Below are 13,726 nucleotides of genomic sequence, written 5' to 3'. Positions count from 1 at the left end.
GTCTTATGAAACCCAGCTACTGTAGACTGTATTTTTGAGTGACATTGGTTGACATCTTCATTTCATCTATGAACTATTTGTTGACACTATTTATGTCCAAGTAACAGTTTGTATTTTTCATCAAGTTTTGTCTGTGTTTTGCATTTGTTCTAAATTATTGGTAATTAGTCAACAGATGTTGGAAGAAGGTTATGCCCATTTGTCCCACAGAGCCATAACTCCAAGCATAAACATGATACACAATGCAGGGGACTCCCACAGTTGCTCCCCTCCAGCAACCCAGTGTTTCCTGGGCCCCAACCAGATCCTACGCAACCCTCAGGATTTAATCTGGTCAGAGCCAGAGACTGCTGAGGAATAAAATATGTAAGTGCTGAAAAATGAGTGTAAAACCAACTGTAAGTTTTCTACAGGCCAAGAGCACTTGTGTGTCAGGAAGTCGCATCCATCACCTCATGGGAATTTTTTTCCCCCAAGTGGCTCAAGATGACATGAAGAGTCTCTCCACTGAGTCCTGGAGACCCTTCTCCACCAAACAGCGAGTGTGGGAACAAATGCTGGAGGGTTACAGGAGCTCTTTATGCCTTTCCACCCAGTACTTAAGCTCAGGATGAAGTCAAGCTCATTGAAAACTTGATAATTTTCTGGCCTTGCTTGTATTTAATACCTTTCATCTTTGAAGCTGCGGTGCTTACGGTCTTCAAGCGTGTTGACCACAGGAGGCTGAGTGGAGATTAAGTGCACCCGGAGCCCTGTGTACACAGCACATGCCCTGAGGTCAAACAGCCCCAGCATCGCTTTTCACCTAAAACAACCAAAATGTTTTGCGAAAAAAGTGTCTGGACAGACTCTTGTTCAAGAGTTGGGGAGCTCCTACGAGCCACAAACAGTGGCCGAAAGGGGATCTTGGATGACTGGGGGTCACAGGAATTGACCCCCAACCAATAACTGTACAGACAATTAATATTTGCTGCTGTTTTTCTTCTTTCTGGTCTTTTTACCTACAAATCTGGCCTCTAAATCTTTTTTATCCAGCAAGAAGGAAATGCCCATGTTGTTTCTACTGAACTCCACTGATATTTAGTGGAATTTGCCTTTCGGGGCAAGAAGCCTCCTGGGAAGTTGTGGAGAGGTGTGGAACAGGGTTGGGAAGAAACAACAGAGCCAGTTTGAACGAGCAAATAAAATCTGTCCGAGGAGACATGATATTTAGCGCATCTTAATTGGTTTAATATTCATCCTAAAATGCACTTGGAGAAATGTCGTAGCCATGATGTTCTGGGGCTATGCAAGAAGAAAGATATTTTGTGAGAGCAAATGAGGTAGTTGGAAAAAATAAAATTAATTAAAAATTAATAAAATTTAACATGAATTCAAATAAATTTAATAAAAATGAATTAAATAAAAATAAAGACAAAAAAATTACACCCCCCCCCCCGACTTTCTCACATGCCAACCTGTTTTCAGCCCTGAAAAAGCAGCAGCAAGCTTTAGGCAAAGCAGAGGCAGTGCATGGGATTTCACTTGGTGAATCCGAGTGAAAACTTCGGCTAATGGATAGAGCAAAAATATTTCAGTGCCACCAATCCCAGTTCCGGGAATAAACACTCCCTTTTATCTAATTTATGTAGATAATACGTGTAGGTGGCCAGGAATACTGTGTAAGTTAATTTTTCAGTTCTGCCAGCATCAGATCTTAAAAATAAAAGTGAAAAAAAAAGCCAAAATAAATAAAAAATTAAAAAATAAAGTAAAATAAATAAATAAAATAAACAAAATAAATTAAAGTAAAATAAATAAAATTAAGAAATTAAATAAAGGAAAATAAATAAAATAAATTAATAAAGATAAATAAAATACATTAATAAATTAAAGTAAAATAAATAAAATTAATAAAGTAAATAAAATAAATTAATAAATTAAAGTAAAATAAATAAAGCAAAATAAAATAACAGTTTTAAAAGCTTAATTTCTCCAAATCACAATATCATCATCAATAATTTGATTTGCTTAAATAACGCGACTTTGTTGAATAATAATTAAATGTAATAAATAACAGACCGGTGACCTTAACTCTACCCCAGGGCCTGGGCTGGTAACTCCGCCGCTGCAGAGGTTCCGCGGAGCCGCACCGCGCCCGCGTAAATCTCGACATAACCATACGCAGGTGCGCTCAGAGATACGCGTATAGCCCCCCGCCCCCCCCCCCCCCCCGTGCTCGCGTCCTCCCCCGCGGGTGTAACGCCCCCAGCGGGCCCCGCAGCAGCCCCCCCCCCCGATCCCCACGGCGGGGGCGTGGCCGGGCGCGGGGGGCGTGGCGGCGCGCGGCGGGGCGCGGAGGGACGCGGAGCGGCGCGGAGCGGGGGCGCAGCATGAGGGCGCCCCCCCCGCCGGCCGCCCCAGCGCCCCCCCGCCATGGAGGGGTTCGCCGCCCGCAGCTACGGCACCGGCGGGCCGGACAACCGGCCGCTCTTCGGGGAGACCTCGGCCAGGGTAAGGGCGGTGGCGGCGGGGGGCGGCTCCCCTTCGCCGGGGGAGGGGGGGGAGCACTGCCCGCGACCCAACGGGGACCCCCAAAACACCCCCCGACCCCCAATAAACGCCAGCAAAGAAAATGTGGCAGCACCACCCCTCCCAGCAATGCTAATGCCCCCCAGTAATGAAGAACCTCCCCCCCCCCCCCCCCCCCCCCCCCCCCCCCCGGGGTAACGGCACCGCAGGAGCCGAGCGAGCCAGCCCGCGAGGAACCTGCCCCAATCCTGCAAACAAATTCTAAAAAAATCACCGTAAAATAAGGAAGAATATCCTCGGCTCCCTCCGAACCAGCATGAAAAAATCAGTAAAACGACAATAAAGCTGCACCCCAATGGAAAAATGGAAAAGGAGCCCCCCAAATTCCAACAGGAAGAAACCTTTCAAATTGGCAGAATTATTAAAAAAACCCTGAAATAAACCAAAACCAAACCCCTCCCGATCAGTTCACTAAAACAAAACAAATTAACCAAAACCACCCCAAACAAACAAACCCACCAAATTTAAAAAAAAAAACCACATCCCCAGAACGATCACCCCAAGTGAGAACTGCTCCCCCAATAAAAAAAACTCCCCAAACACCCCTCCCCCCCCCCCCAAAGAAACCAACTTCCAGATAACCACCCCCACACACACCACTGACCCCCCCTTTCCCCAAGCGCCCAGCGGGGAGCAGGGGCTCGGGGTGCAGAGCGCCCCAGGATCGGGGGAACCCCCTGTTCGGGGCTGGGGTGCAGCCGGGGGGGGTCACGCTGGCCAGGGTGGCCCAGAGCGGGGTCCAGGGCTGCAGCATCCCGAGTTGCATCTCACCCAATTTTGGGGGTCTTTTCTGGGGATGGGGGGGCTGCTTTTGGTGCCCTCCTGGTAATTAATTTTTTTTCCCTCTGCCGGGTGCGTGCGGCAGCGCCGACTCATCAGGTGTCAAATCCCCCATCAGCTGGGCAGCTTCTGGCACTGCTGCGGGTCGGTGCCTGCTTCGGGGGGCTGCGCTGGGGAGGGGGCTCCCTGGGGTGCTGCCCTGCCTCGAGATCCCTCAGGAATGTGATACCCGGCGCTGTGCACCCGTTTCCAACGGGGTGACGGTGGCTCAGGGTTTGTCCCCTGTTACGAGAGGTTACCTGTCCGTGTGGGTTTGGAAGGGTGCGGGCTGAAACTGCATCAAGTTATTCACAAAAGTGTATAAAATGCATCATCCTTCCCCCCAAATAATTGGAAATGCTGCTAAAATGATAATGTTTAATAAAAATAAAGTGATGCCAGCCAAATTTTGGAGGGGGAAGAGAATGATGTGGGGTAGGAGGAGGACAGGCAGCGCCTCTGAGAGGATGAATTGAGGGGGGACGGGTCCCCCCTGCCAGCGGGTGCCAGCCCTGATGGGGAGCGCGGGCGGCAAGGGGACCTTCACCGCAGTGCCCTGCGCGGGGTCGCAGTGGCTGATCCTCAGCCGGGGATTTTGGGAAACCTCCAGGGATGGGGACTTCTGGGGACTGCAGGACAGTGATCCCGGCAGGCAAACCCCAAACTTCTAGCCCAGGCCAAGCCTTTGATCCCTGACCTCCCGTCTCTTTCTGGTTGTGGCTCCACTCACAGGGAGCGGTAAATAATAAACATGGGGTGCTCATTCCAGTTCCTGGGCTTGAACGGGGATCCCGTGTCCTGCATGTCACCTCCTGCCCATCTCCTGTGGCTGTTTTTGGAACCTGTCATAATGTCACCTCCTGCCCATCTCCTGTGGCTGTTTTTGGAACCTGTCATACGGGACCAGCGGTGGCCAACGGTCCCTCTCTGCCATACCTGTGTCTGATGGGCAAGGGACCGCTGTGCTGGCCTGGGGTGGTTTCCTCCCTGATTCACCGGGGTTGCTTAGAGACAGACACTGGTGAGGTCCGGAGCTGGAAATGTTCTGTCTCAGAAATGGCAAAGCTAAACTGCTTTAAAATGGGAGCAGGTCTGCTGGGAGAAGCGTGTCTGCCCGTTCCCTGGCTCTGCTTTTGGGTCTCTGCAAGCGGTGGCTGGTGCTGGCAAACTGGGACCCTCTGGGCTGGGCATGAGGCTGTGGGGAGGGGCAGGGGCAATGCTCGTGCCCCAGGAAGCCCTGCACCCAAATCAGGGGTCTTGCACCCTTGCCGGCTGTGGGAGATGGATGTAGAGATGGGGCTGCCCTCTTCTTGCTGCCGCCTTCTTGCTCTCCTGGTCTCTAGGCTGGTGGCCTTGGGTCTGAAACCACCCTGTGGGGACGAGAGAGCTGGGCAGCAGCATCGGCCTCCTTCCCCTGCCATGGTCCAGCTGCTCCTGCCAAGCTCGCCCTCCCGTGCTGGCTGCTGAACGGAGACTGGGGGCAAGCTGGTACCAAAGAAGTCTCTGGTGGGAAGAGGGAGTGTAGCAACACGATGCTGCTGAATGCCAGGCACTGTGGATTCAGCTGTGGTTACCAGGGATGCAGCTCTGGCAGCAAGTGGGTATGAGATAATGCAAAGCAAAGGCACAAGCGGTAAGGTGGCAGAGGGGAGACGGAGCGTCACAGATGCAGGACTTCTTGGGAAAGAATCACAGAATTATCTAGGTTGGAAAACACCTTGAAGATCATCTAGTCCAACCATTAACCTAACAAAGTTAGAAAGAAGTTGAAAGTAGAAGCTCCTTGGGTTCCTCCGTGACAGGAGCATTTAAATATAAGCGGGTGGGTGTAACTGCTGTGGGTTGGAAGCAGAAGGCGATAGAAGGAGACTGAGCAGCTCAGGATGGGAATGAGGAGCCTTTGAGGGCACAACAGCATGTCCCCAAGTCTTGCAGCAGGAGGGTGGTCAGCACAGCTCTTCTTGTGTACAGTATATATTGTCTGCTATTCCATGCAGTTTCATCTGGCACTACATTAAGGTATCCCCTATGGCTGCAGTGGGCTGCTGACCATCTGGACTTGCTGATGAAAGGCATAAAAATGGCTTTTCTGTCATGCCTGCAGAGATGCCACCAGGTATCTGCCCTCCAAGGCACCAGCCCCTTCCCTTGCCCTGGCCAAGCCTCTGCTGGGAGCTTGTTCCCCATGGGCTCAGCCCGCAAGCCGCTAACTGGGAGGATGCAAGGTGCTGAGCTGGAATGGGGCAGAGAGCAAAGCTTGTCACACTGTCAGAGCCTGTGCTGTGGGCACAGTGGTGCGGACACACCCTCAGTCCTGCCTCAGTTTCTCTGTTGCTCAAAGTAACCCTGACCCACATCCCCAAGGATACTGGACTGTGCCCTCCTGCTTTGCGAGGGCTTGATGCTTCCTGACCTCGTCTCCCTTGCCCAGAGGCAGCTGGAGGGAGACCTCTGCACCACAGCAGCTCCCTGGGACAAGCCTGGTGCCTCCAACCCCTGCAACACCCTCCTTGGAGTAGGAGGAGAGGGCAGAAACCCTCCTGTTTTGAAATGCAGCTTGCGCAACACTGAGACACCGAATTCATTGCTTGTCTGGTGAACAGCTCGCTACGTCTCGGCTGCTGGCTGGCTGAATGGGGATCCCCATCAGCACATCGCGTGCTGCCGGGCTGTATCAGAAGTTAGTGTCCGTGTGTGAGCACCCTGCGCTGGTGCAGGTGATCTCCAGTAGCCTGCATGCTCACAGTTCTGGTGTGTGCGCTGCTTTTTTTTTTCTGTCTTTTCACTCTAGCGGCTATCATAATACATAGTGATGCTGGAGAAGAATCCTCCCTGAATCAGCTGTGCTGGTTGCAAGAGCTGGCTGTGCCAGCTTGGTAATATGGTTTGTAGGACACATGGCTCGTCACAGCCCGTTTCTGCGTGCCTGGTATCCACAAGTGTCTGCCCGGGCTGGGCTGCGCACTTGGACGTGGCGCGGAGGTGAAAGGCTCCGTCATCCCCAATCCCTTTAGCCGTCTCGGCCTCTGCTTGTGTATTTTTAACCTTTTTGCTGTGCTAAGCTGCCTGGGGCTGAAGTGTCAGCGGGCACCGGGGAATACAGCCTCTCGCCACTTTGCCAAGCCTGGGATTTCAGGATCAGTGGCTCTAATCCCTGGATCCTGAAATACCTTCTTCTGCCGGCAGCGCAACTGGAAAATTTTAGCGACCACAGGTTTAACCGTGGGGAAGGGGATGCCCTGACCCACAGGGACTGGCTGCCACGTGGCAAAGCCTTCTGCTGCCGACATCTGTACTCAATTTGGCTATCGCTGTGATGTCCATCACTCGGCGGCGTGAGATGAGAGGTCCCCATGCTGGGGGGACGCTCTCTCCTGCACCCCGTAAAACAGGCAGAGAGAAATGCTCCGTGGTTACCACTGAGTCCAATCCCCTTGTTTTCTCCTGGTAGACCTGTCTCTGATCTGGCAAAATGGGTGAATTCTCCCTGTCTTAAAATTGCAACCCTCCAAGTCTCTAGTTAATCAGGAGAAACCTAATCGTGGCTGAGTTTCTGGGTGGTGTATCCTGTCCGTAGGTATGTGACTGTGCCCATCCCTGCCGGGCTGTCAGCGAAGAGCAGACTGTGACTGTGCTCTCACCGGGTTAGCTGTATGGGATGGCTCTGCAGCCAGCTCCTCAGCTTTCCCTCCCCTTCCTCTGCTGTTCAAAACCCATCTCCCCATGGCACAAAGGGAGAAGGGATCCAGCTGCTCACCTCCCGCCACCCCTTTCGTCCCTGGGGAGCTGAGCCTGAATGCAAACTCCAGTCCCCCTTTATAAAATCGCCTTGGTGGGCTCAGCTGGGTCTGCAGGGCAAGAGCAAAACTGCTGTCCTTTCCTGATGTCGTTGGAGTTGCTTTTGGGTGTAAGGATCCCTCCACATAACTGTCTAGATTAAAGTTAGCTTTGAGTTCTTTAATTAATTTGTTTAGCTAGGCGGAGGAGCCCAGCTGAGCTGTCGTGATGTGCTCTCGTGGAGGTAGCACGCTTGCCTTTCGCCCTGTTGCTTGTTATTTGCCTGGAGTTACTTCTCTTAGCTCGTTGTTTGGGGTTGGCAGTGGGTACCTTGTAGGTGGCTCCCAGAGGCTGCTGTTGTATCGCTGCCACCGCATGTGGAAATGCCGGTGAGGAGCAGGGGCTTGTGCCTGGCTGGCGAGGACCTTGCGTGGGGGGTGTTGGTGCCGATTTCTTATGGAGGTGGGTCATTCCCCACTGCTGCAGCCACCGCCGTGCCCCCACGGCCGGGGGCCTCTGAGCTGTAGGAGCAGAAGTGGTCTGGTTTTACGTAGAGGAGCTGGGGACTAAGAAGAGGTTTTAAAGAGTCTGTTTGCTGTGGGCCTTTCCCTTGGGCATGGCATCTGCCTGTTACTGAACCGCAAGCTTGGGCGCCCGAGTTCCGCCGAGCCTTAGGGCAGGGTTGCTGCTCTCCTGCCAGAGCATGCTTTGCTCTCTGCCACCTCCTCTTTGCTCTCTGCTTCCTCCTCCTGCCCTGCTCCTGCCATGTGTTACTTCTTCATGACATGGGGCTTCTCCCTCTACAAGTTGTCTTCCAAAATGTAACGCTGGGAGGGAAGAAGGGTGCGAGACCAGGTGAAGGGAAACCTGGGCTGCCCTGCCTGCTGGCTGGGATGTCTTGAGCAAGAGGCTTTCACTGCTCAAACTCCTTCCTCAGTTTCATTTAACTGTACCTATTTAATGACTCAGTGTAATTAATTGAAGTCCTGGGTTTTTTCTCTCTGCGCATCTTTTCTGCTATAGCTGTTCTTCTAGCATTTTATTTGGGCAGCCAGCTGTCTGGGGTGTTACACCTGACTGCATGCAGCCCAGTCCGACCTTGGTGATAGATGCTTATACTCAGAGTAGCACCATGAGGAAAGGGAGGAGGCAGGTATCCCGGCAGGGATGGGAATATTCTTTTGCATCAGGTCATTTCTTACTCCAGTGAGTGCATCAGTACGGGGTCCTGCCCTGGGAGCTCCTCAGAGCCTGCAGTCACGCAGCCCCATGTCACTGCCAGTCCCTGCCCTGATGCCACCTGGGCTGGGATTGCGATGCCAACACCGAGGGATACCTCTTCCCTGGTGCAGAAAGGTTGTCTCCTCCCAGCCAAGTGTTTTATATGGATGGGGAGCAGCAGAAAGAAGTGTGTGTGGGGGGATAGCTGTCCATCCAAGCAGGGCCACCCTGAGGCATGTTCAGGTCTGCTGATGTTAGGGGGGAACATTTGGGGTGCAGGGAACACTTCACCTCCTTGTCAGTTGCCCACAAATTCCCACCTAAGACACTATCATTCTCAGGCACTGAGACTAAAGTAAGCTTTTTCTGACAATCTCTGTCTGTGCACTCTCGCTTTTTAAAAATTTTTAAAAAGGATTTGCACAACTGTAATCGATTCAGGCGTAGCGAAGAAGCCAATTGCAAATGAGCAAACCTGCTGCACAAGGACTTGGCCAGTGCCACCTCCCTGAGATCCATGGAGTCAGAGGAAGGGAAACCTTCTTGCGTGGCAGAGCTGACCAGGGAGCCTTGATGGTGCTGCTGGGTGTGCTGGGGATAACTGGCTGATGTGGTGCTCTCAGCATTGTTGGTTACTGGTCTGTTTTATGTGTTTTTTTGGCAAGGCGTGCGTGTAACTGTCCTCTCTTTTCTTCAGGACAGAGTCATCAATCTAGTTGTTGGCGGCTTAACATCCTTGCTGCTTGTAGTAAGTATCCCCCATCCCATCCTGTGTTTCGTGCCTCCCTTAGGTGACAGGGTGAAAACCAGCGTTCCTCCTCAAAACAGGCGGTGAAACTTCACTGTCTGAACAGGCTGTAGTTTGGGGCTCTGGTAGTCGCTTTGGGGCGCCTCTGTCTTTTGAAACTCTTTGACAACAGGTGAAGGAGAGTATCTTTCTTCAAGCCATGTTTTTAAGATCTGGCTGTGCAATAAAAAGCCCCAGGTCCATGGGCAAATTGTCCGTCCTGGCTGCACGTGAGCCTGGGTGAGATGACAAAGTGCTTATGACCCAGGAAAACGTGTTTGCTTCTCTATTTCTTTCTATTTATGATTTATTTCCCTCTATTTATGGCTTATAGGAGTTTTTCTGAAGTTTGTCACTTTGTCTCAAGCGGTGCTTTCCCCAAGCTTTAAAGACAAACCCAACGCCATCACAACTGGAGAGCATCAGTTCTGCAGTCCGTGGCGGCAGCACCATTTGAGAGCTGAGGTGCAGGGAGGCGGTAGGAGAGCCAAGGTGCCAGCTGGTGGAAAGCTTGGCTGAAGAGATGCTCCTACACGGGCAGCGTGCACCCCCGTGCCTGCTGGCTTTATGGGTACTTGGAGGATGGTTTCCAGCAACAAGCCAGAGTAGCAAAGCTTTCAGCAATTTTTTTTTTTTTCACCCCTCTAAGTCTGTGGTTGCATCCAAGCGATTTTCCTCCAGAATTGCACATTTCCCTCCAGCTCTCCACAGGGTGGGAGTTAAAGAGCAGGGAGGGGCGTGCAGCGCTGGATGCGAGTGCTGTGCTATGCCAGCCGTCGGGGCCAGCCTCTTCTTGTTGCAGCTCTGACGGCAGGCGAGAACAAAGTCTTCATCTTTGTTTTCCTCCATACAGGTCACTCTAATCAGTGCTTTTGTCTTCCCGCAACTACCTCCAAAACCTGTGAATATATTTTTTGCTTTCTGCATCTCCTTGTGTTGCATTTCTGCTGGCATACTTGTAAGTACCGCCACGTTTGCTGTGCAAGCTTTTATGAGTGAGGACAAAATCTGAATAAAATCTGCTTTATGTGGTGCCGCCTTCTTTTTCACACTCCCCTAGAAAAGCTTTCCCGCCTCCATAGAACAAGTTGACAATAAAGAGTGGTAACCAGCTTTGTATTAACTGCAGAGTAAGCATGTGAACTAAGCCAACTTTTGCAGGTCAGCTGTGATGCAAGACTTGCCACCTCTGACAACACCACCTGTAGCTGCCAGTGGAGAAAGTAGGAAACGGGGGAGCAGAGCAGTGAGAAGGGAATGCAGAGATGGATTGTGCTGCAGAAGACTTGGGGTGGAGCAAAACACTTGATGTGGTGGGGCCAGCCAGGCCCTTGCGGAAGTCAGTGACCTTTCCGGCACAGGGGATGAGTTGCAGTGGCAGGAAGCAACGGTGGGTGGCATTTCATCGGGGGAGGAGCTGAGGTTCCTCTACTCAACAGTTGAGCATCCCAGGAGTTGGTCCCAAGCGTTGGCAAAGGGAACTGGCAGGTCAGAGTTTGTAGAATCATGGAATGGTTTGGGTTGGAAAGGACCTTCAAAGACCATCTAGTCCAGCCCCTCTGCATGGCTCCTTCCTCTGCTGTAGCTTTTCATACTTGGAGCATTCTCCTTCCTCCAGCTGGGACCTGGAACAGTCGCTGCCCCTCACTGCGGGGTAACTGGGACAGCACTCTGCAGTGCCTGGTCAGTCCCAGTTGCCAGTTCTATGGCTGGTAGCCATGACTCTGCCCAAGACAGGATGTGTAGTGCAAAACTTGATGTTTGTCCTCATCAACCAGGGTGTAGCCAGTTTGGAGTGTTAAACCCCACCCACTCTCTTCAACAAAGCTGACAAAACAACCCCTGTCTTCACAGCTAACCTGGCACTCTGGTTTCACAAACAGCCTTGTTTTGGGGAGAAACACCTTGCCAAATTCTTGTTTGTGTGTTCCACCAGCATGCTGAGAAAACAGGTGTTATTTCTTAATTGTTAAGAAAACTTGTTGGACACTACACCTCATAGTCTCTAGTCAGATGAAGCTGGGTTGTTTTACAGGAAAAAAAAAAGGTCTAGAAGGTGCTAGTTCAGTTACCATAGAGTTTCCTCAGAAGTGCCTGGCATTTTAAAGTAATGCAAACTCGTCCTCTCTTCTAGATCTACTGGTATCGACAAGGAGACCTGGAACCTAAATTTAGGAACCTAATTTACTATATATTATTTTCTATCGTCATGTTATGTATATGTGCCAACCTGTACTTCCATGAAGTGGGCAAATGATGGACATGGGGAACACCCAGCAATGATGCTACCGTGTCAGACTGCTTTCAGCTCAGCTCTCAGCTCTACCCAAGATGTTTAAGTGAGGACAATCAGCCTGAGAGGAAAGAAGTGGGTTGTGCAAGGATAAATCAGTACATGATTTTCATGTAAATGTATATGTAATGTCCCTCTTGTTGGGGAGAATTATTGCCATAAGATGTGACATTCTGCTTTTTTTTGAAGAGCTACTGTTGCACTTTATGAACATTCCAGTTGTACTGATGTTTCAGAATGGCACAAGCTTTTTCATTTTGGAAAAAACTGCATTTTTTTATTACTGTACAAAGAAACTGCAGCATTGCAAGGATCTGTAGCAGTATAAATAAATGGCATCTTACAGTTACGTACGACAAATACTCTTTATTTCATTTAAACTGAATATACAATTATTTCTGTTCCCTAGGCAACCATTTGAAACTACACCTTATTTTTCACATTAACAAAACCACAGACTGAAAAAGACCAACTCTTGATTATGAAGAGCTAATTACAGAAATAAATAAAATAATTTATACATGAGTCTTTAGTTTCTATAGCTTTTTCTCTCAATTCCTAGCTAACAGGCTGGTGCTCAGCCTAGTGTCTGTTTCAAACCCTTGAATGTAGGAATTAATTGGCTTCCTTGGCCTCGGGACCCTATGCCCAAATTCTCACAGAGCTTCTTCAAGACTTTGCCACCTCCACACCACCCCCCATATACTGACTTGCTGCATAAATCACCTGTGGAGAGCTGGCTGGTAGTGTCATGTAAACAGCGAGAGAGACAAATGTTCCAGCCTACTCACAACAGTCTTCAAAGAAGGTACAAACCTGTGGAGGGAGGCTGGTGGGTCCCTGTAGCTTCCCTTTCTCGTAGCCCTTCCCTTTTTATTCAGCTTGCTGTAGTGATGAAGGAAATGGAAAAAAAGGAGAAAAAAATAAAAAGATTTTCCACAAGTGATCTTTCTGAGCTCTGTCCGTTGCCAGCAACGGACTCCTCAGAACAAGCAGACCAGGCAAGTCCCATAAGCATCTGAGTCTTCTTCCTATACCGCAGACGTACTGACAAGCCAGATGAGATGGGAATACAGACCACTTCTTCATGATGCTGCCCATGCTCCCTGAAGTCTTTGATGGAATACATTTCTTCCTGAAATGTAACAGTCCAATACTCCATGTATTACAAGAGTCAGTAAGTGCAGAAATCCTCACCCATTCTTCATGAAACGTGTGCAAACTAATCCTTGCTGCGGCACTAAAATGCTACAGTCCACAATCCTTGACTTCTGTCCAGTTTTCCAGATGTGCAGTTCAGCACACCAGTATCAAGTCAGATCGGAACTGACCCCGTGGATCCTTAGCAGTGAGCACTGCAACAGAGGTTCTTTAAAACACTGAAACACCCTGGCTGAGACGTAGCACGTCAGGCTTCGGTTGGCTGCTCTGTAACCCTTTACAAATGAGGTAAATAGCCTGAGCAGAGAAAGTGCACTGTAGTCATTTCAAACTGGAAGCTTCTGCTTAAAGATACGGACTGACTGCTTTCTTTGGAAATGTGGCACAGGGTTGTAACTAATTTCACAATGCAAACATGGCCAATAGAAAATGGAGACAATTGCTGCTTCTCAGTGACAGCTCACTAAATCTTCAACATCCTTTGAATCTTCTGAGTCAGGACTGCCCAATGATGAGCCAATAATGTGTGACCCATCTCCGTGATGCTGCAGGATAGGATCTGTCAAGAGACACAGTACACTAGAACTGTTGTTTACTGTGCCATTATAACAAGATACCAAATACACACTTAGGAAACAGAAAATGCAGTCTGGAATTTTAACCAATTTTAAGCGATGTTGTTCGAACTAGGCAGTTCTCAATTTCTAGTTTCAAGGTAAGCTATGACTAATATGGATGCAACTGGTGTGACTCACAGTGGGATTCATCGGGTATTACTATATCAGACCTAGTACTGATCCTCTGATGGCTCTGCAAGGAGATCCTTCCTTGGGAAAGGAGCATTTGTTAGGTGCAGCAGTGGGAGAATATATCTGTGCTGCTTCCAAGTCTGAGATGACTCTTGGCACTGGGAAACGCGGCACAAGCTAGCAAGCCCTTCCAGGTAAGTGCTGTGCAAACACACCCCCAAACAGCCCAGCCCCTCACCATGAGAGGCATCAAGTGCATTTCTGATGTCTCTGGTCTTCTCTCAAATAAGAAATTTCATTCAAGCACCAGGCATGAAGAAATGCACACTAAATAAAGAGTTACTTATT

At 49.9% G+C, this 13,726-nt stretch overlaps 2 protein-coding genes across 3 annotated transcripts in view; one reads left to right on the top strand and one right to left on the bottom strand.

Moving 5' to 3' along the window:
- Positions 1 to 2,332: 2,332 nt before the first annotated feature.
- TMEM243 (transmembrane protein 243) lies at positions 2,333 to 11,817 on the top strand. Its single transcript, XM_074827943.1, has 4 exons — positions 2,333 to 2,493; positions 9,086 to 9,136; positions 10,029 to 10,133; positions 11,310 to 11,817. Exons 1-4 carry the CDS (start codon positions 2,416 to 2,418, stop codon positions 11,430 to 11,432), a joined length of 357 nt encoding a protein of 118 aa, XP_074684044.1. The 5' UTR covers positions 2,333 to 2,415; the 3' UTR covers positions 11,433 to 11,817.
- DMTF1 (cyclin D binding myb like transcription factor 1) overlaps positions 11,815 to 13,726 on the bottom strand; it is a 31,371-nt gene continuing 29,459 nt past the window's right edge. For both annotated transcript variants that reach the window (XM_074827940.1, XM_074827942.1), the window contains one exon: positions 11,815 to 13,188. In XM_074827940.1, the coding sequence (XP_074684041.1) occupies positions 13,079 to 13,188 (110 nt within the window). In that variant the 3' untranslated portion in view covers positions 11,815 to 13,078. The remainder of the gene's footprint in view (positions 13,189 to 13,726) is intronic.

This window comes from Strix aluco, chromosome 5 (genome assembly GCF_031877795.1).
Source record: "Strix aluco isolate bStrAlu1 chromosome 5, bStrAlu1.hap1, whole genome shotgun sequence".
Lineage (NCBI taxonomy): Eukaryota > Metazoa > Chordata > Aves > Strigiformes > Strigidae > Strix > Strix aluco.
Note: the sequence above shows the minus strand (reverse complement) of the source record. Positions and strands in the feature narration are given on the sequence as shown.